Source organism: Haematobia irritans, chromosome 1 (assembly GCF_050003625.1).
Source record: "Haematobia irritans isolate KBUSLIRL chromosome 1, ASM5000362v1, whole genome shotgun sequence".
NCBI lineage: Eukaryota > Metazoa > Arthropoda > Insecta > Diptera > Muscidae > Haematobia > Haematobia irritans.
In genome coordinates, this window is record NC_134397.1 from 265138228 (window position 1) to 265160497 (window position 22270).

The following is a 22270-nucleotide window of genomic DNA, read 5'->3' on the forward strand; positions in this document are numbered from 1 at the left end:
GACCGTATTTAGACTTGCATGTAGCCCTTACATAATAATATTGCCCGATTTTTGCAAATTTGGATTTATTACCCACAACTACACAGAAAAAAATTTCAAGAAAAATTTTCCAATTAAATTTTTAATTGAGTTTTAAAAAATATTCAATTAAAAATTTAATTGAATCAACAAATTTTTTAATTGAAATAAAAATTAATCACACAAATTAATAGTATCAATTAATTTTTTAATTGATACTATCATTTCTGTGATTGAAGACATGTCAATTAAAAATTAATTGGATCAATTAATTTCGTGATTGAATCAGAAAAAGAATTTTTTGTGTGTAATTGACCGATTTCCTCTTTTTTAATAATGGGCTCAATATTAGTGGAATACTAACTCTTACACAGAAAAAAATTTCACGAACATTTTTCCAATTAAAATCTTAATTGAGTTTTAAAAAATATTCAATTAAAAAATTAATTGATTCAACAATTTTTTTAATTGAAATAAAAATCAATCACACAAATTAATAGTATCAATTAAATATACATAAACGCCTGACCTTGAAAGCCTGACTAGAAACTCTAGAAATCATTAAAAAATCAATTAAATATTTAATTGGATCAATTAATTTTTTAATTGATACTACCATTTCTGTGATTGAAGACATTTCAATTAAAAAATTAATTGGATCAATTAATTTCGTGATTGAATCAGAAAATATTTTTTTTGTGTGTAGGTGCAAATTAATCTATAGCTCCTAATATTAGACATTTCTGCGCAGATTATGACAAGACTCCCATAAACATGTACCCCCTTTATGTTCTTAAATATGGAAATTTCCAAAACCTATACCAATGATACCCCACAAATGCTTATGTTTACTAATTCATTAGGGTGGTTTAGTGTATGATATAGTCGGCTCCGACCGACTTTCTACTTTACTCACTTGTTTTGTCATAGATATGAATGAAGTCTTGAATACGATTTTTATCCGTATGAAAACATCTATCCACGTGGGCGTAACCCTAAATCTCTATTACAAATATTGAGCGCAATCAGTTTTGAGAATAAATTCCTCATATAATACTCGTATGTGTGCGAATTACATTAAACTCACACGCCAATATGAAATGTGAGCTTAAACTATTGAAAATAATAGCATACGTCACAATTACTATGCACATATTAAAACAAATGCAATTTTTTGCGAACCAATTTCAGCCAATCAAAGTGATAAGCTATAATAGTAAATTGTAAATTTGCTGCTCGATTCGATTGATTGTATTCAACTTAAATGTATTCATTTCAATCTATTGGCGTTTCCAAAACATTATCAATATGCACATGGTTCTATGATACCGAATGCTATTGGAATATTTCTAGTGTCAATAATTTTTGCTTCATCATATTTGATAAAAACAAACAAATCAAACCACACATAATTGTGTGCACAATGTTTGTGTTCCATTCCATTCATAGTAGGTCGAAAATCGGTCATCAGTAGTATAATAAATTTCAAAAGACTTAGTGAGAGCGACCAAATAATGTCTATAAACCGAGAAACGTGATCTTTTAGAAACTGTTATAAATATAAATAATTTTGGAAATTAAGGAATATGATATTAAATTTATAGAAATGCTAATGAAAGACCGAATGGCAGAAAATAAAATTTTAATTCATATACAAATTATAAATTGGTCACTTGATAACACCTTTTCGGTTGGTCATGGGCAGGGATTGTGATAGAATTTATATAGCCTCCAAAAAGTAATAATTATGTTGAAAGCAGAAGCTCTAAAAAGCACTGAGACACTATTATATTGTAGTTTAAAATAGTCATGCAAGTGCTGTAAATTGCTAGAATGGACGGTATTCGCACTCTATTAATTATTCAGTATTTCGCATTGATAGTTTAAAGTACATTCAAATATATTAAAATATATTTGTGCGAAAAGAAATAAAAGACTTAAGACCACCAACAAATATAAGATGATATAACAAACTTTCATTTTTTAAAGAAAGTGCTTCAAATTTAATTATGAAATTTTTTCTGCCTTTTTATACCCTGCGCCACACTGTGGAACAGGGTATTATAAGTTAGTGCATATGTTTGCAACACCCAGAAGGAGACGAGATAGGCACATGGTGTCTTTGGAAAAAATGCTCAGGGTGCACAGAAAAAATATAACCATAATATTTTTCCAATTAAAAAGTTAATTGAAGTTGATTTTTTTTTCAATTAATAATTTAATTGATTCAATTAACTTTTTAATCAAGATAGAAACATTAAGTTAATTAAGTACATGATTGAACATTTTAACATTTTTAATTAAAAAATTAATTGACACAATTGACGTTTTAATCAAATTAGGAAGACGAAATCATTTAACAAAAGTGATGAACATTTTTTTTTAATTTATAATTAAAAATGTATTTCAAACAATCAATTGTTATTCCAAATAAAAATTCTAATCCAATTCAGTTACCTCTTTTAATTAAAAATTTAATTGAGTTTTACAATCAACATCAATTAAATTTTTAATTGAATCAATCAATCAAAAAATAATTGAAATTTGCTAATGAAATAAATAAATTTTTTAATAAAGAATTTTTTCTATGCCCAATTAAAACTGTGATTGATACTATCATTTTCGTGATTGAAGACATTTCAATTAAAAAATTAATTGGATAAATTATTTCGTAATTGAATCAGAAACAAAATTGTTTGTGTGTGGGCTCCTGAGTCGATATAGCCATGTCCGTCTGTCTGTGAACACATTTTTGGTCCCTTGTCATTGAGCTTAACATGGAATCGGGCAGCACTCAGTGATAAGAGAGAAGTTCACCAATGGGGTATCACAATGGACTGAATAGTCTAAGTGAGCCTGATACATGGGGCTGCCACCTAACCTAACCTAAGTCGCAGTTTTAGTCCAATCGACTTCAAATTAGGCACAAGTATGTGTTTTGGCTCAGAATAGAACCCTATTGAATTTGTAAGAAATCGGTTCAGATTTAGATATAGATCCCATATATATCTTTCGCCCGATATGGACTTATATGGCCCCAGAAGCCAGAGTTTTACCCTAATTTGCTTAAAAATTTTGCACAAAAAGAACAATTAGTACTATAGTCAAGTGTGCCAAATTTTATTGAAATTGGTTCAGATTTAGATTAGCTCCCATATATATATCGTTCGCCCGATTTACACTCATATGACCACAGTGGTCAATCTTTTACTCCGATTTAGTTGAAATTTTGCTCAGGGAGTAGAATTAGCATTGTAGCTATGCTTGCCAAATTTGGTTGAAATCGGTTCAGATTTAGATATAGCTCCCATATATATGTTTTTCTGATTTCGACAAAAATGGTCAAAATACCAACTTTTGCCTTGTAAAATCGCCACTGCTTAGTCGAAGAGTTGTAAAAATGGCTCTAATTTTCCTAAACTTCTAATGCATATATATCCAGCGATAAATTAAAATTGCTTTCGATTTAAATGTTTCCCATATTATACCCTGCTCCACACTGTGGAACAGGGTATTATAAGTTATTTTTACTAACATTGTGTTCCACCCTAGTGCATTAGCCGACTCAAATTTTGAGTCTATAGATTTTGTAGAAGTCTATCAAATTCTGTCCAGATCGAGTGATAAAATTAATTTATGGAATATTGCTTATTGGTCTTAAAATCTGTTATATTTTAGGATTAGAAAATAAAAACAAATATTAATAATCGAAAATCGTTTTATTGTCTTTGAAAATATTTCCCATTAAGAAGCATGGGTTTGAACCAATTGCCGAAGCACTTTTGCCACTCTGATTGAGGTATGTCCAAAACATGCATTCTGAATGCATCAACCGCTTTTTCAGATGTCGAAAAACGTGTCAGGACTATTCGCCGGATGACCTGTCAAATTGATGTTTTGAGTTCAATTGTTTGAGCGGTTGTGTTAGAGCTCGCATTGTCGTGGTGGAGAGTGATCCTCCTTCGGCGGTTAGTTTTTGCTGATTTCTTGGAACACAACTGGCAAACAAATGGTAATGATAGGATTGCGACATGCCCAGTTTTCCGAAAAAAAAACTGACGATCAATTGCTTTGATGTGTTTCGTGGGACTTAAAAAAGTGGATAAGAACAAATTATATATAGTTTTGTTTACTCCATTATTCATTGAAACACCCATACAGACAACGGTTGCTTACTTTCGAGCTCATACGTGTAAATAACTCCACGATTCACCACCTATCACGATGTCATAAACATGTTTCGAAGCACCGCGATCGTATTTTTGGAGCATTTCCAATCGACCAATCGACACCAGCCAGACCTTTTTGGGACCGTTGTCAAATTATGTGGGAACAAAATGTTTTGACAGCCAAATGTTCATGCAATATTGAATGTATGCTGGTGCCACTAATGCCTAAGGTTGTCTCAATCCCATAATAGGTAACATGACGATATTGCAATATCAGTTGGCGCACAGCATCAATGCTTCCGGGACCAACAACATTTTGGAAGAATTTACTCTTTCACGAATTTACTCTTAGAGTGAACTACGACCTCGGTTGAATTCACCATATCATCGACAAACATTAGTCCTTGGCGGAGATTTATCGCCAAAAATTGAATTAAGTTCATCGATGCACTGTTGTTGGGCTAATCCACGTCGAAAGTTGTAAAAATAATCGCACGAAAATGTTCACAATTTAATGCCATTTTTTGGGCGATATGCATTTTTTAAGTTGCTTTAAACAACACAAACAGCGCTCGTATATCGTAATTAACTTAGTACGTATAAGTTCAAAAATGTCAAGCTGTCTGTTGGCAGAGTGCAACACTTGAGTTGCTCCATAGACAATATAACAGGTTGGCTGATAAGTCCCCGGTCTGACACATAGATGGCGTCGCTAGTATTAAATTCATATTATTTTTATATAGTACCAACCTTCAAATGATTCGTGTCAAAATTTGACGTCTGTAAGTTGACTAGTTTGTGAGATAGATCGTCGTTTGTGAAGCAACTTTTGTTATTGTGAAAAAAATGGAAAAAAGGAATTTCGTGTTTTGATAAAATACTGTTTTGTGAAGGGGAAAAATACGGTGGAAGCAAAAACTTGGCTTGACAATGAGTTTGCGGACTCTGCCCCAGGGAAATCAGCAATAATTGATTGGTATGCAAAATTCAAGCGTGGTGAAATGCGCACGGAGGACGGTGAACGCAGTGGACGCACAAAAGAGGTGGTTACCGACGAAAACATCAAAAAAATCCACAAAATGATTGTGAATGACCGTAAAATGAAGTTGATCGAGATAGCAGAGACCTTAAAGATATCAAAGGAACGTGTTGATCATATCATTCATCAATATTTGGATATGCGGAAGCTCTGTGCAAAATGGGTGCCGCGCGAGCTCACATTTGACCAAAAACAACAACGTGTTGATGATTCTAAGCGGTGTTTGCAGCTGTTAACTCGTAATAAACCCAAGTTTTTTCCGTCGATATGTGACAATGGATGAAACATGGCTCCATCACTACACTCCTGAGTCCAATCGACAGTCGGCTGAGTGGACAGCGACCGGTAAACCGTCTCCGAAGCGTGGAAAGACTCAAAAGTTCGTTGGCAAAGTAATGGGCTCCTTTTTTTTGGGATGCGCATGGAATAATTTTTATCGATTATCTTGAGAAGGGAATACCATCAACAGTGACTATTATATGGCGTTATTGGAGCGTTTGAAGATCGAAATTGCGGCAAAACGGTCCCATATGAAGAAGAAAAAAGTGTTATTCCACCAAGACAACGCACCTTGCCACAAGTCATTGAGAACGATGGCAAAAATTCATGAATTGGGCTTGGAATTGCTTCCCCACCCACCGTATTCTCCAGATCTGGCCTCAGCGACTTTTTCTTGTTCTCAGACCTCAAAAGGATGCTCGCAGGGAAAAAATTTGGCTGCAATGAAGAGGTGAAGGGAACTATGTTGAATAATAAAAACGAATTTTGACAAAAAATGTGTTTTTCTTTGTTAGACCGGGGACTTATCAGCCAACCTGTTAACATATAGATGATCCACTATTCTCTTTAAAAAAATGCGTCAGTTCCAAAAATTAATTTTCTGACATTTCGTTTTGATTTTTTCGTAAAGAGTCAGTCCCAAACATTAATTTTCGCGCATTTGCTTTTGTGTTGTTCGTAAAGAGCTCAAAATTAAATTTTGCATTTTCGCGGTTTTGGTCACAATTTTTTGTTCAAATATGAAATATGAAATATGTTATATTGTCTATGGGTTGCCCAATTCCGAAATATAAAAGGCCAACTCTCGTACGGTGCAAATATACCTATGCTGCTTCTGAGAGTAAGTATAGGCTATATTATTTATTTCAAATGGGCATTTTAAAATCGAGTCATGTAACATTGCGCGACTATTAGAGACATCTGAATTCTAAGTTGTACAATGACAAAAAAAGTATTTTGCTTCTAAATGTGTTGTTGTTGTAACAGTTTGTTATGTGGTTTTATCCAATTTATGTTAAATGGTCTTAGCTATGGCAAACGAAGCGAAACATTAAAAATAACGAAGACTTTCTTCATAAATTCAAAAAACCAAAATTAAGCAAAGAATATCTGATATGAGCGCAGACTTATAAGAAAAACTAAAAATCTTCATAAATTCAAAAAACCAAAATAAAGCAAAGAATGTGTGATATGAGCGCAGACTTATAACAAAAACTAAAAACAACAACAAGGAACAAGTTTACTTAGACCACATACCGATAATACGGAGATTTGTTATCAGTATTACCTTTATGAATGCATGAAATGGCATACATATATGTATGTAGCACGGCGGAGAAACCAAAACAAACGCGCATAATTGTCGCCATGTATTTATTTTTAAAAAAGTTAGCTTTTATTAATTACAAAAGCAACGAGTTTTTATTTATTTACCTTTTAAAGATGAAACAGTGATAAATTGAATAAGAAAAAACTGTATATTCAAATGTTCGACATGCATTTCAAAATGCTTTTTTAAATAAACTGGTTAACGCTCTAACTTATTTGAAATTTTATTCTATGGCTAGGTAGAGAATGAATGGTAATAATTTGCAAATGACGGTCAGTAGGGCATTGTGGAGACAATGACTTCTAATAATATCAACTCCATATGGTTTTTAGTTTTATTTTGAAAAAAAAAAAAATGTATATATAAAGGAAATAGAGTTTTGAGACAGTTTAAGCAATTATTTGGATTAATGACGTGTCTCTACAAACGGCCTCAACCTAACCTAACCTAAGCTGGGGCATTTATGACCGGTCACAATTCATAAAATGACGTGACACAAACAACAAAGAAGCACAATCAACATCAATTGCCTTTACTCATTATCAGTTGCTAATTTAAAAAGGGGATAACAAAATCAGTGATGTAAAAAAAACCATGATCCCACGATGATCGGCTGGGTTGAAGCCGGAGCAAAGTCAACTTGGCCTTAAGAATTATCAAACCAGATTTTCTGCTATAACAATATGAGGTCTGAGGTGTATGGACTAATTTTTATTGACAACCTTGAAGAAGGTAATATCGCCGGTAGTGAGAAGGTACACCCCCATCCAAACGTCAATATCAATAACTACTTTTTTTGTGGCATCAAGCTTTCCCGAAAATGTCAAGTAAAGTCCAAATACCTGGTGCTTTCATCGACGTTATTAGTAAACCTCCAGAAAATCTGGAGTAAATTTAAGTCTTGTAACTATATTTAAAAAAAATCGCGGTATGCCCCTCTCCATCAAATTTGAAAAAAATTTAAAATTTAAATTATATAATTTGCAAGGAGGATGTCCTATTTAAAATTTCCACAAATGAAATAAAAATATATATCATTGCCAAAACTTTAAAAAAGTTGATTTTGAAAATATCGAGCAAGAGGAGCCCCCCTCGGATTCCATATCGAAAAATTAGGTACTTTTTTTGAGAACATGGTCTCCATCTAAGTTCCCTGCAAATTTTAAACACATTGGCGAGGTTATGTGTGTGAAGATAAATTCGAATTTGAAATTTGCAGCAAAAACTTAGCCGAGGCACAAACAACCACCAAAAATATTTTTCAAATTCGAATTTGGATTTTTAGTATTTTGCTTATTATTCAAACACTAAGCTGTGTGCGGTATAGAGACTAGGCTCATTGGAAAGGGCTTGAGCTCAGCTTTCATACCCACGAAAGTCTTCATTAGAAAAGTATTTGTGAAAAGCGCAAATTGGAACATACTTTTTCAACAAATTTGTACAACGGAGCCCACTGTGCTAAAACTAAGCCGCGTGCGGTATAGAGACTAGGCTCATTGGAAAGGGCTTGAGCTCAGCTTTCAAATTTTTTTTGGTGGTGGTTTGTTTCTCGGCTAAGTTTTTGCTGCAAATTTCAAATTCGAATTTATCTTCGCACACATGGCGAGGTTATGTTTTTCTAAGGACCAGCAGCGTTGCCGTTGAGAATTTCTAAGAAGTGATACAAAATGCGACACCGGAATAAAAAGGTGGCACAATTTTAATTTTTCTTAAAGAAATGTATCATTTAAACGCATTTATATCAGTGTTGGCTAAACTCTATTTTAGCTATACCTCTCAGATTTCTTCCAAAACTTCATAGATGGTAGAACTCTAAATAGAATAGATGGTAGAACTCTAACCGGGTAACCGGTTATTCGGTTCTAAAGTCTAAATAAATAATCGTTAATAAAACCGGTTCTATTGAACCGATAACTTTGAAATATACATCTCTAACAAGCTAATGAAACCCCCTATTAATCACAAATTTTATTATTCTATTATTATGCATAAATCGATCTATTCGATATGTCCGTTCCGGATATTCAGATGAAAACGTGTTTTTGGAACCGGTTTTTTTTACAAAACATCTCAAAACTCAAAAACTACTCGATATAAAGGTGCCAATTAACTGATTCCATTTTGTAGCTAACATTTTTACCTATCCGTCATAGTTAAATTTAGGCAGATATCACCACTAAAACCGGAGATATTATCCGGTTTATATTCATATCTGGTTCACAAAAAAAAATTGAAATTTTTTTTCAAAAAAAAAATTGCGCGATTTCAAATTGTAGTGAAAACCGGAAATATTTATTCATTTGCATCAATACCCAGTTTACAAAAATATTTTCCGTCTGAGGCGCATTTTACATATACATTCTTCGTACAACCGAGTATATAAACCGATTTATATCCGTTGAATACAAGTTCGCCCGTGGCGTTTTCATATCGATTTTTTTAGAACCGGAGATATTAACTGATTTATATCCATATCCGATTTAAAGATTTTTTTGTCAAAAATTCGGGTGTTTTGTTTTTGCAAAATGGGTTCCACGTAAATAAATTTACATTTATTTACGTAGAGCCTAGACTGATAGCCGGAAAATTTTGGGTCATACCTCATTTGAGTAGTAGAACCGGTTTTATTAACGATTATTTACTTATACTTTAGGCTCGAATAAACGGTTATCCGGTTACGACCGCAAACTGGTTATTTCGACATAAAATTTAATTCTCTATCGACCCAAAAAAAAAAAAAATTGAGTTGCTCCAATTTATTTATATTTTATAGAAGAAGTTTTTGTTCCGGTTACGACCACAACCGGTTATTTCGACATACAATTTAATTCTATATCGACCCAAAACAAAAAAATATAGTAGAACATTTTGTTTGCATACTTATAGGCGGAAAGCAAATAGCAAAACGGAAAGATGAAGAAATTTGCAAAAAAAAATTGGAAAGTTCAGTTTCAAAATATCGGGCAAATAATTTATCTCCTTTCCTTTATCTACTATAGAGCATTTTTTTGCACACTTTTAGGCGGACCACTGAGAACGTAATGACACAAAATCTAAAATTGTTCATAAATATAGTATTGACTAGTAAACTATATCGTATCCGTTATCTTAACGATCGAAATCGAAAGTTGAGACGTTAATAATGCCTGAACAGGATTCATGAGGATACTGTAGCTGAAGCGGTGAGAAGCTACAAGGTTAATCCTATTCTTGGAGTCCGATCACCGCCCATAGCACCGGAGGAAAGAGACCTCCCACGGCAGACTAGGGTAGTTTTGGCCCAATTAAGATCAGGCAAGTGCAGCCGCCTCAATTCCTACTTATCGGTGATTGATAGCAGCGTAGCTGACGTTTGTCCAATTTGCAACCAAGGGCCACACGACACGCGTCATCTTTTCTCTTGCCCAGCCAAACCAACCCGACTTACCACCAGATCACTCTGGACACACCCCATCTTAGTCGCAGAGTTCCTTGATCTGCCAACAAGCTGATGTACCAAGCGTATAACATAAAATGGATGAGATCACAATAAACTGTTACAACAACAACAACAACGTTAATAATGCCAAAAAACAACTTATGGATTCATATTATAATTTCTAATTCATTTTTGCTGACAAAAAATAAAATATTGAAAATTCCTTTTATAATCAAATGAAAGCTAATAAATATTATGGAATCGACTCTCAGTGCAAAAAACCTTACACATATTTATTGTATTTTAAACTTTAATTTCAATAACAAGTTTTTATGCCTATTTATTCTTGAACTGATCTTTACACCTGAAGTAAATAATGCATCTAATTTTCTAATATGCTTTGCAATGCACATTGGTTCCTTTTAGCAATGGTATGTAGTTTTCATAAACAATTCCTATAAATATAATCAAATAAAACTAACGCTTCGAAACAGATATAAAATTCGTTTTTTTTTATTATGAATTATGTAAACAGTCTAACAGTTACATTAGTTAATACGTTTTGATATATTTCCACAAGATTTCTATGTGACACACACTATGCGACTTAACGAATATAATCAAGCATTTGCAATTTGCTTTTGTATATTTCAAATCAGGGGATGTAAGCAATTTGTTTATATTTTTTCATCTAATATTGATTTGCCTAACAGGTTGATTTCAATGCCCCCCAAAAATATAAAAATAAAAAACGAGAAACACTTTACGTTTCTTGTTTCCCTTTCCCTTTCGTTTGTCATCATGGATCAAAGAAGAATTAACAATGGAATAACCAATACGGCGACGACGACGAAAAACAACAAAAATAAGTACACGAATGCAAATAGAAAAACGAAAAAATGAAGAAAATTTTGTTGGGGGGGCGAAAAAACATCGAAATAAGACGAGAAAAACCATATGATTAATCCACATAACTTACCCAGTAGACAGATGAGAAATTTGACCGAAGTAAGCCCCAGCAGATCCGATATATATGAGTTTTTTGCGAAATCGTCGACTAGGTATCCAAAGGTTTGTGTTAAAAAACCACCTCCACTGGCAGGGGAAGACGAATCAATATTCACCACAGCTTCTGTAGTATTCTCCAAGACGGTGGCAGCGGCATCAGTCACTGTGGCGCCAATAGTGACACCTCCATTACTACCACTTGGAATACCCATATCAATTTTTAAGATTTCATCTATGACTAAAATGGGTGGCACACGCATCATCACATCCACCATGCCCAGAACTTTGGTTCTTATTGACATTATGCAGTTGGTATATTTCACAAAAACATATAACTATTTCGGCCACCTCAACAATGTTTCACAATATGGATTTCCAGCTGATTTTTTAGCAATCAAATTTAGTAACTTCTAGATGGACTGCAATAACACCAACAACAACAGTAAGAGACATATAAGAAATATTATATCTCATTGACTGGTGGCTAGCCGAATGTCTTATTATATTTTGAAATGTTTTTGGTGTTTTTTGTTTTTTTTTTTTTTGCAAAATCAAGTCATAAATGAACGTCAGGCAAGCAGACAACTCTCGTTGTTAGTCGAACGAAATATACTCAAGGCCTCCCTTTTTCTTAATGCAATGTGCTAGGTTTTTTAGTATATGTGTTGGTGTATGTGCAGTCTGCGAACAAGGAATGCTTCTTTAGGTTGTTTTGTGTTTGGTCAATGTTGGGATGTTAGGAGGTATGTTCTTGGATCGTTTGTTTTCTGTCTTGAGGTATTCCCAGTTCATTGGGTACGAATCTAAAATTAAATTGCAATCAAATGCTAGGAAAGGTTAAAGGCCTCTCCGTCAGGTTCACAATGACAGCAAGACGACGACAACAGCGACGGACGGACGTACCAAAAACACTTTTCTTGCTGTTAACACCACAAAAGATTTTTATGCCTCTGATTTCTTTAGATCACTTTTGTCGATGTGGAAGTGTTTTAAATCGTAATGCAATATTTCTATTGATTTGCTTGTTTTTGTTTTTCTTCTTGCTGCTAAATCTTAATTATTTACATCACAAACTCACGAAAGTTCAGCTCTCGTATGTAATTTCTATTTGTTCTTCTCGAAACGTCAAACCATAGTGAATAATCTTTGTAAGTTATGTTATCACTGCGAAGTGAGTAGTCGATGGGCACCATTGTTTTTCAGTGTTGCAAACTAAAGGAGTTCATTTAGTAGACATTTCGCAGAGGTCTTCAAACGAAGCAAGTACACACAAAACACGAAATACCTAAATAGAGAATGAAGACGGTATATTGATATCCGAACGAAAGCAATTGCGAACGAACGGTAGTCACTCACTTTCGTCTAGATTTGGGTTTCTCTAACTTCCTTTAGTTCGTTCGCAAGGCTTACGTTTCTGTCAAATGCTAATATTACCAGATCTCAATTGTTTCAATTTCCTGAAAAAGGCCATACATTTTAAAAATTATTTTCCATAAAATTCAATCTGGCGTCGCCGTTTATTTTTATTTTCCCGCATCTGATATTTGGTTTAGCTCAATAATTCTTTTAACAAATTAGACCGCGTAGAGATATAAGGATTTGTATATCCATATTTCTGCATTAATTACAGTTCAGTTGTCTTTTTAATGAGTGTTTCATTCGAAATATATGTGTTTGTTCGTGTTAGACTTTCTCTTAAACGGTCTCTATGGCGGTTATAAAGAAAAAATAGATCGATATAAATCACTTTTATCACATATTTGCATTAAAAGCTTTAATAAATATAAATTTATCAATTATTAAGTTTTTTCTTATTTATGAATGCCTTTTTTCACAAAACGAAAGGTCTTTACCAAGTGAGTGGTTTTGACATTTCAGTTCGACAAAATGCGAACGAATCGAGTTAGAGAAACCCACTTTTAGAGGTTACGTTACGTCTTCGTTTGCATTGACTTTCGTTTCGATTTTCGTTTAGAAACCCATTAGAGAAACCAAAATCAGCTGTTTTTCGTTTTGTATGCGAACGAAGACTAGAATTCGGATAGCAGAAATATGCTGTCAATTTATTCGACAGGGGCGGCGGCTTGACGGCAGAGCCAATACTATTTTGTCTAGTCGGCTCCGGTCAAATAAAAAAATATAAAAAGTATCGGAAACACTATGTGATTAATTGTACAACCAATCTGACAATCAAAATTTAACTTCATTCGTCTATGCTGTTCATGATTTTTGTTAAATTGTTGTAGAAATTTAATATTGAAGTACTTTAGGTAAAAATTCATCTACATTTCAGTTGAGAATATACGACTTATGCACCGTCGGTTGCCCAATATTTGGGATATTTTTGACATGAGCACTGTCGTCTGGATCACGTTATAAGTTCTTCCGGACGGAATGTCTGCGTTTGTAAAGAATTCTTCATTGTGGCCGAACGCTAAGAATTGTCGGAAATAGGTAAAATATCGATAAATGTATTATCGATCCCATAAACAAGCTGCAATATCGATTATGTCTTCGAGCATAACTTCCCTGCCAACATTTTTTGAATTTGGGGGCGCTTCTGAGAATCCCCACTACGTCGAAAATAATCATATACGACATCAAAAACTCGTCGGAAAAGCGCCGTCACTATTGAGAAGTTGTACCACGCCAAGTTACTACGAAAAAGTTTCTCATCAGTGCAATTATTAGGTGCCTATTTAGATCAATTTCGAAGGACGCCAATAAGAACCCCTGCAAACTATCAGAAAAAGTGCATTTTAAGGTAATTGTAAAAGAATCATTGTGGTCAAGTAAAACACGATTGTGTAGATGTTCATTGATTTGATTAAACATTTATAATTTCTTATAAATATAACATTTTTCGGTTTATCTCATCACATTTAACATAATTTTTTGCATTAATAAAAGAATGATGTTGAGTTTTAAGTAGCAAGTTACATATTACAGCGTCTATCAGCCAGTTTGTTTATTTTCGATGGAGATAGCGTGCCTGGAAAAATATTTGAAAAACGATCACTTTATTCTATTTGGAAAGTCGAAAATTGTTCACCATATACCTTTCACAATTTTAAGCGTAATATCTATGTTTTCAGAACTTTATTTTCGTTTTTATTTAAATAAAATATAACAAGCTGGTTGCGCTCGGTGTTTCACAAAAAATAAAATGGCTCTTCTAACAGTAGAGATGGCAATATACTTTCATGTACATTTTGTACTTTTTGATATGCTTTCCCCATCACAGTTCGCGATGGTTGTGGTGACATTTACGAGTCTGTGGTAGCGATGAGGATGAAATGGAACTTTGAAATGCTGGCAGGGTTATATTGTGACCAATATCTGGGATATGCTAACTGATACATGTCAACTGCGAACAAATCCGATCAGCTTTTGGCGGCGCCGGATTACAATCATTTATTGCCACATCCGGGTCAGCTTTTTGGGTAATGCGTCGTTCTTATATCCGAAACAAATGCTATCGTTCGATAAGGATGTCCCAAACAGATGACTTTATAAAGGAAGGTTAAAGTGGCAGCACGATTAAGTTTCAGGCTCACTTAGACTATTCAGTCCATTGTGATATGCGCCTTTCAAGTTTATCCGCACGACAGTGGTCGTGTCGAACATATCCCATATATTTGCCACATTATAAGTTAATTCCGAAGGCATAATCGATATTGCTGCATGTTTATGCGATCGATAACACATTTACCGATTATTTAGTCATCAACGAATTATTGTATCGATTGGACACACTGTAAGATTCTTTACAAACACGTTCATTCCGTCCGGAATGTCTGTGTTCGTAGAGACGCGATAAAGGAAAATCAACTGTTCCCTGCCAGCATTTCAAAGTTTCATTTCATCATCATCGCTACCACAGACTCGTAAATGACACTACAATAATCGCCAACTGTGATGGGGGAAGCATATCAAAAAGTACAAAATGCACATGAAAGTATTTTGCCATCACTATTCTTAGAAGAGTCATTTTATATTTTGTGAAACGCCAAGCGCAACTAGCTTATTTTAATTTATTTAAATAAAAACGAAAATAAAGTGCTGAAAACATAGTTATTACTCTTAAATTGCGAAAGGTATATGGTGAAACATTTTCGACTTTCCAAATGGAATAAAGTGATTGATTTTTCAGATAATTTTCCAGACACGCTGCCTCCATCGAGAATAAACAAACGGCTGATATACGGTGTAACATGTAACTTGCTACGTGTAAATCAACATCATTCTTTTATTAATGAAAAAAGTTATGTTAAATGTGATGAGATAAACGGCAAAATGTTATATTTATAAGAATTTATAAATGTTTAAGCACACCCAGAGAAATGGTTGGTTGCAATTCGATCATTACAATGAGTAAATGATGTCAGTAACTTATTTTTTGTTACAAGAACAAGGTTTTGATTATTTTCCCCATTATACATCCAACACGACCATAAAAAAGTTCACAGGATCAAAACGAAATTTCCATAACCATTCAATTAGTTACAATAACCAATGCCGATAAATTTGGTTTTATGCTGCATAAAATTGTTGAGCTAACCACCAGCATAGTGAGACCTACATCATGGGAATCAACAAATGGTTGGTACAACCAAAAGTTGAGTATACTAATAGAATCTTAGTTCAATTATATCACGGGCGTAAGGTAGTTGTTGCAACAAATAAATATTTATATCAACATCGACATGGTAAATGGTATGACGCTACAAAATTTGCAAAACGGGGAACAGCATTTACTCGATAATAGTCCGCAATACATTGAATAAAGTTTATCACATAGAAAAGAAGTTGCCTTCAGGTAAGTATCGCACCGATTTATAAAAAAGGAATATTACAAAAGTTTCCATAAAAATTGCAGGCTTCATACACCAACAAACACAAATACTTTTTACGGCAAGCGAGCTTTTTTTTATTGTATTAAGCATACAGGACGAGTCTATGTCGATCTGTATTTATATCTAGAGGATTAAGGAAGAAATTTCTGGCAAGCATATATCGAATTAGTTTTTTTAGTTTGACCACATAATTGCAACCTAATAACCATCTGTCATTGGTATACAAACATTACCTATAAAAAAATTGTAAATTGTAATGTAAATTAATCTCACATATCTGTAGATCAAAAGCCTTTGTTGTTAGCACCTTTTGTATTTATTCTCGTAGTTTATTATGATTGTAAATCTTGTAATAAATTAATAAAATCTCAATATAATCTGCCCTTTCATTTAATATTGGAATTTGGTTAGGATAATAATAAAGAAAATCGAGGGCGGTTGCACCAACAAACAAAACAATTAATATGAGATTGGGACAACCAATGCAAAGTTGATCCAACATACTACCACGCAGTTACAATTGCCAAATGTTAGTTGTGCTGACAGATATCATTGATAGTTGATGGAACCACCTGCTTTCGGTTGGCAAATAATTCGGTTGAGGCAACGAATTTGTTTTCTGGGTGCAATTAAATAAACATCTACACAATCGTATTTTACTTGACCATAATGATTTTTTACAACTATTTTACAACTATGCACTTTTTCTGATAGTTTACAAGGGCTCTTATTGGCGTCGATCTAAATTGATGTAAAAAGGCACATAATAATTGAACTGATGAGAAACTTTTTTGTAGTAACTTGGCGTGGTACAACTTCTCAATAGTGACGGCGCTTTTCCGACGAGTTTCTGATGTCGTATACGATTGATTTCGACGTGGTGGGGATTTTCAGTAGTTCCGTCAAATTCAAAAAATGTTGGCAGGGTTTTTGATTTTCAGTTGAACGAAAACGTACGCTTCGGATATGAGAAGTTGGCTGTAAGTTTATCCGCATAATAATGCTCGTGTCCAACTCAGAGAATGAAGCCGACCCATTTTTGTCGGCGGCGGCCGACACTAAATTTTTTGCCTCCGGCGGCGGCGGCTTGACGGCTAAGCCGATATAAATATGTTTATTCGGCGGCGGACAATTATCCATTATAATAGGGCTGTTTTCTTTTAGCACTGGATGCCATAAGACGTGGAGGACTAAAAGAAAACAGAGCACTCGTTTATGTCACTTCAACCATCATGAAAAGGTACATCAAAAAGTACATGCAAGTAATTTGCCATCCCTACTGTTAAAAAAGCCATTTTTTTGTGAAACGCCAAGCGCAACCAGCTTGTTATATTTTAATTAAATAAAAACGAAAATAAAGTTCTGAAAACATAGATTATACGCTTAAAAATGTGAAAGGTATATTGGTGAACAATTTGGTGATTTTCCAAATGGAATAAAGTGATTGTTTTTCAGATATTTTACAGACACGCAGCCTCCATGGAATAAAAACACTGGTTGATAGACGCAGCAACATGTAACCCGCTACTTGTAACTCAACATCATCATTAATGCCAAAAATTATGTTAAATGTAATGTGATAGTGGTATAAATGTTATATTTTTAAGAATTTGTATATGTTTAATCAAATTAATAAATATCTAAACAAACGTGTTTTACTCGACCACAATGATTCTTTTACAACTATCTTAAAATGCACTTTTTCTGATTGTTTGGAGGGTCCCTTATTGGCGTCGTTCTAAATTGATCTATAAAGGCACCTAATAATTGCACTCATGCGAAACATTTTTGTAGTAACTTGGCGTGGTACAACTTCTCAATAGTGACGGCGCTTTTCCGACGAGTTTTTGATGTCGTATATGATTGTTTTCGACGTAGTGGGGATTCTCAAAAGAGTCCCCAAATTCAAAAAATGTTGGCAGGGGATATGCAACACTGTCATCAGCTGTTCCAAAAACAATCACAGAAAAGAAGTGAAATCTTGCATTTTTAATGTATGAAATGCTCCAATTAGTAATAAATATTTATTGCTGCGATTATTTATGTCACTGTACCACTTTGAATTTCATGTTTCTCGATAAATTAGTCACAATAAATTGCTATTGTGAATCGAAGAAGTGTCACCCCAATAAACACAAGATGAGCGTTTTTCAAATGCAACACCTCTTCAGTTTGAGGGTAAATATAATTTTCAACATAAATTCAACTTGACTTGAAAAAGCTCATCTTCAATACATCTTCAAGTTGTTTGCGAATTACAACCAATTTGGCAAAATGTTGACGAAAACTTTGAAAATGTGTTGAAGATAATTGGAGAAAACTTTGACAAAACACTACCCTGAAATGCAACGAAAAAACCACATGGTTTTCAATACTACTTTGGACAACAAAGTTCGTGGAAGAAATACAAAAATGTGGAATTTTTTTAATAATCAATTGAAATTGCTTATAATAATTGGTAAGCAAAACTAAAACACGAAATGAAAACTTTAAGGAAGTCACTAAACTCAAATCTCTTTGCAGAAGACTAAAATATTTGGATGCTGATTCTTGGACACATTAAGAGGCTGGCCGATGAACAATGGTAGTGGCTTATCGAGAAGAGAAAGTTTCCATAAATCAAAGTGCAACCAAAAAAATTTGGTATTTATGCTTTTCCATATCAACAACTACTGGATGATAATTCGCATCACATCGATAGTTTAATTTACATCGCATCATCGGTTTAATTTTTTATTTTGTGAATTGAAATTGCTGGAAATTTATTCCAATTATCTGGTCATCAAGTTCCTGAAAATTGCCAGTATTTTAATAACAACAATTTTGTAACACCAACGTTCTTGAGGAAATCACGAAGTACGTGGTCAGTTGGAAGAAATACAAATTGGTAAGTCAAAATAAAAAGTGAAATGAAAACATAATGGAAATCACAAAACTCGATTGTTTTGCAGAAAACTAAAATCATTGGATGGTATATTCTTGGAAGATGTTGGCCGATGAAAAACCAATGAAGGAAACAACAAAGAAAAGTTTTCAGAAAACTTACAAAGTGCAACCAATTAAAACAAAGTGCAACAATTCCTATATCAAGAACTTCTGGATGAAAATGTGCATTACATCAATTTACATCCCGTCATCAGGTTGATATTTTGTGATTTCCTCTTGCTGGAATCCTTGATAGAATAAGAGAGGTAGTCTCTGTTCTACAAAAACAACATTTTCTATGTTCTAAATGTCAAAAGCAAGTTGCCTGTTATCAATCACAAGTGGTTACTCTAACAACAATGAAGAAGAGTTTGTTTGTTTATGTTATTCAGTAACTAGAACTGTAAGTACATTTTAATATAATATTATTACCAGAAAATCATTACAGTAAAATATATAGTAACTCAGATTTATATCTTTATAATAGATTTATATCTTCAGTATATGATTCATTAACAAATTCAAAGAAAATATGTAAACAACGCCTATTGAATTGCTATACAGGCAGTCCATACTGTATTGTTGAAATCAAGTTTGTTGTGCAAGGAATAACAAGAAGGATTATAAAAGACAACAGCAGCAAGACAGCTAGTATTCTAATTTGGTTACCTATACCATGGATTACCAGTCAACATAGTTAACATCTTCGGCCTAGCGACATAACGTTTTCAAAACCAAGTGGTCTCATACATCCTGCAAGATTATGGAAGATTAAGGAAACATTTTATTGATGCCAATAGAGTTTTATTTTTATCATACTTTTTGAAAGGAACAAAATGTAACAGACTTAAAAAATCCGTAAATTTAAATAATATGGAAATAATACAGTTCAATGACATTGTTAAACATAGTATTCTATGTCCTTTTTAAGTATAGTTCTAATTGGAAAAATAAATGTTGCACTGAGTAAGACTATGAGTTTGGGTCAATTAATCTGATCTATAGGATCAAAGACCATATTGTACAGTTTTCTTTTGATTCAACAATTGTTGTTTAGCCTTTTGAATTCTAAGCTTTTTATTGAGGCTTTTAATGCGAAAAAATATGCGACACTTAAAAAAGAACATTTTTACATTTTCTGGAAGATCTATTTCACAACTCATTTTAAAAAGCCGTTTTAGTATATTTTTTTCATGGTCAATGTAGTTTCCGTTCATATTATGAAATATCGCATCGAGTTTCCTTATATCGTCAAGAAATTGTGAAGATGGTGTTCTACAATTTTAGCAGAAGCAGGAGTGACTTCGGTAGATTCTGTTGAGGAAAACCATTTAGTAGAGTCGACGTCAACATTACCCTCCCTTCAAGGTGTTCGGTATTTCGTGCTGGAAAGAAGAAGCCATTAACAAAATTTTTTTTTAATGTAAAGATTTACCTAGTATATATTTCCTCATTCTATACTTAAATTCTTTTGGAGTTGGGTGATCATAAAGACCTCCCTTGCTTCTTTAGGCTCCAAAAAAATGCTCGATTACATCCTGATTTAGCCGGTAGGTTAAAATGTAGTCCATTTTATACCTTTCTTGAACATATTCATGTAGCATTAATAAAGCATTGTTGGTCATTATAATTTTTTGCTGAAATAGTTCAAGTCTCTGCCTTTTAGGAATCAATGGAGAAGACATGGCCTCATTCATCTCTAACAATATTTGTTTCTGGTTTTCGATAGTTTTTCCAAATGGTTCCTAATATAAAGTATATGTAGTTTAAAAAATGTATGAACGTCTGTAAGTTCGGATGTGTTGAAGGAATGTCTTAACCATGGATTTGAATAATTGGGCTTTATGTATTTCTTCTCATACTATTTTCTACGAAGTCGTTTTTCTCAAAATAAGGTGGGTACTAAGTTTGTGTTTGCGAACTTAGTACCGGCCTTAAGAATAAATTATGTAAAACAGAAACTTGTCGAACTTTGCATATCTTTAATCTCATTTAAATATTTATAAAGACTATGTGCAGCGAGCCCTATGGTTCAAATCTATAAGAAAGAAATATGTTCATGTGTCAGGGTAATAGACAATTTGTATTAATGGATATTTATAAGTTGACACACATAAAAAACGGGAGACTCATGATATATACCTTGCCAATATAGTTGAACGTTTTTATATTTGAATTAAGAACATCAAACCAATTATTAACAAGTTGAAAGAATTTGGCCGTTTCAAGTGGTTTGTACACATCCATACCATAAGTATGACACCTTATAATTGCGCTTGCGGTGGTGTTGGAGAAGAGTTGAGCTGCTAATTTGACCTTTTGCCTCCCTAAGTTTATAAATTTTTATTAAAATCAAACGGTTTCGAGATTGATGCTAAATGATGTAAGGAGGACAATTTTGTTATGTACATACAATAGAACGTCATTGATGAGATTACATCTGAGTTATTATCGGAGTTAGTTCTAATAACGATCTAAATAGATCCGAATAATAATTTTTATACCCTTCACCACTGTGGTACAGGGTATAATAAGTTTGTGCATTTGTATGTAACGCCAAGAAGGACCCGTCTGAGACTCATCGTTTAGTATACCGATCGTCTTAGAATTAAATTCTGTCCGTCTGTCTGTCTGTCTGTTTATACCTCTAATACATAAATTGCCAGATTAATCATAAATGCACTTTTGGGAAATTGCATAAAAATGGCTTTAGCTTTAAATATTTCTCATATTTTTTAATAACATTGTCTTCGTCCCAGGGCATTAGGCGATTCTTTGTCTAGAGATTTTGTAGGAGGAGATGGTACTAAAAATTTGGTCTACACAGTGGTGAAGGGAATAATATAGTCAGCCCCTCCCGACTCTAGACTTTCCTTAAGGTGAGTATTAAGTTCGATTTTAGCCGCTAAATTTGTCATTTTTCAGGGTTACTTTTCTTTAATAATTAATTTTAGAGAAAATAAACTTTCTAAATTGTTGCTTTTGATGATTCCCCATCAAGTTATAAAAAAATTTGTCCAAAAAAGTTATAATTTTATTCTGCTTTTACTGATTTATTTTCGATTTTAGCGGCTAAACTCGAACTTAATACCCACCTTTACTTGTTATAGTTGCACTTGAATAGAACAACGTATTTCGACTTGGGAAAACATGTTATATTTTTACACATGTCAACCTTTTTAATATGTAATGTCTTATTGAAGTACTCACCAGGCCCCTTTACAGAAA

At 33.5% G+C, this 22270-nt stretch overlaps 1 protein-coding gene and 3 long non-coding RNA genes across 5 annotated transcripts in view; 3 read left to right on the forward strand and 1 right to left on the reverse strand.

Moving 5' to 3' along the window:
- Positions 1-12393, reverse strand: part of Trc8 (TRC8 ring finger protein) — a 27047-nt gene extending 14654 nt beyond the window's left edge. For both annotated transcript variants that reach the window (XM_075292596.1, XM_075292588.1), the window contains exon 1: positions 11233-12393. In XM_075292596.1, the coding sequence (XP_075148711.1) occupies positions 11233-11563 (331 nt within the window). In that variant the 5' untranslated portion in view covers positions 11564-12393. The remainder of the gene's footprint in view (positions 1-11232) is intronic.
- A 3044-nt stretch (positions 12394-15437) lies between these two features.
- LOC142219702 (uncharacterized) lies at positions 15438-16494 on the forward strand. Its single transcript, XR_012717714.1, has 2 exons — positions 15438-16080; positions 16141-16494. It is a non-coding gene; the product is annotated as an uncharacterized LOC142219702 (long non-coding RNA).
- A 904-nt stretch (positions 16495-17398) lies between these two features.
- On the forward strand, positions 17399-17775 carry LOC142219704 (uncharacterized). The gene is made up of 2 exons (XR_012717715.1): positions 17399-17515; positions 17573-17775. It is a non-coding gene; the product is annotated as an uncharacterized LOC142219704 (long non-coding RNA).
- Positions 17776-18260: 485 nt separating this feature from the next.
- On the forward strand, positions 18261-19284 carry LOC142219705 (uncharacterized). The gene is made up of 3 exons (XR_012717716.1): positions 18261-18575; positions 18641-19004; positions 19069-19284. It is a non-coding gene; the product is annotated as an uncharacterized LOC142219705 (long non-coding RNA).
- Positions 19285-22270: the final 2986 nt, after the last annotated feature.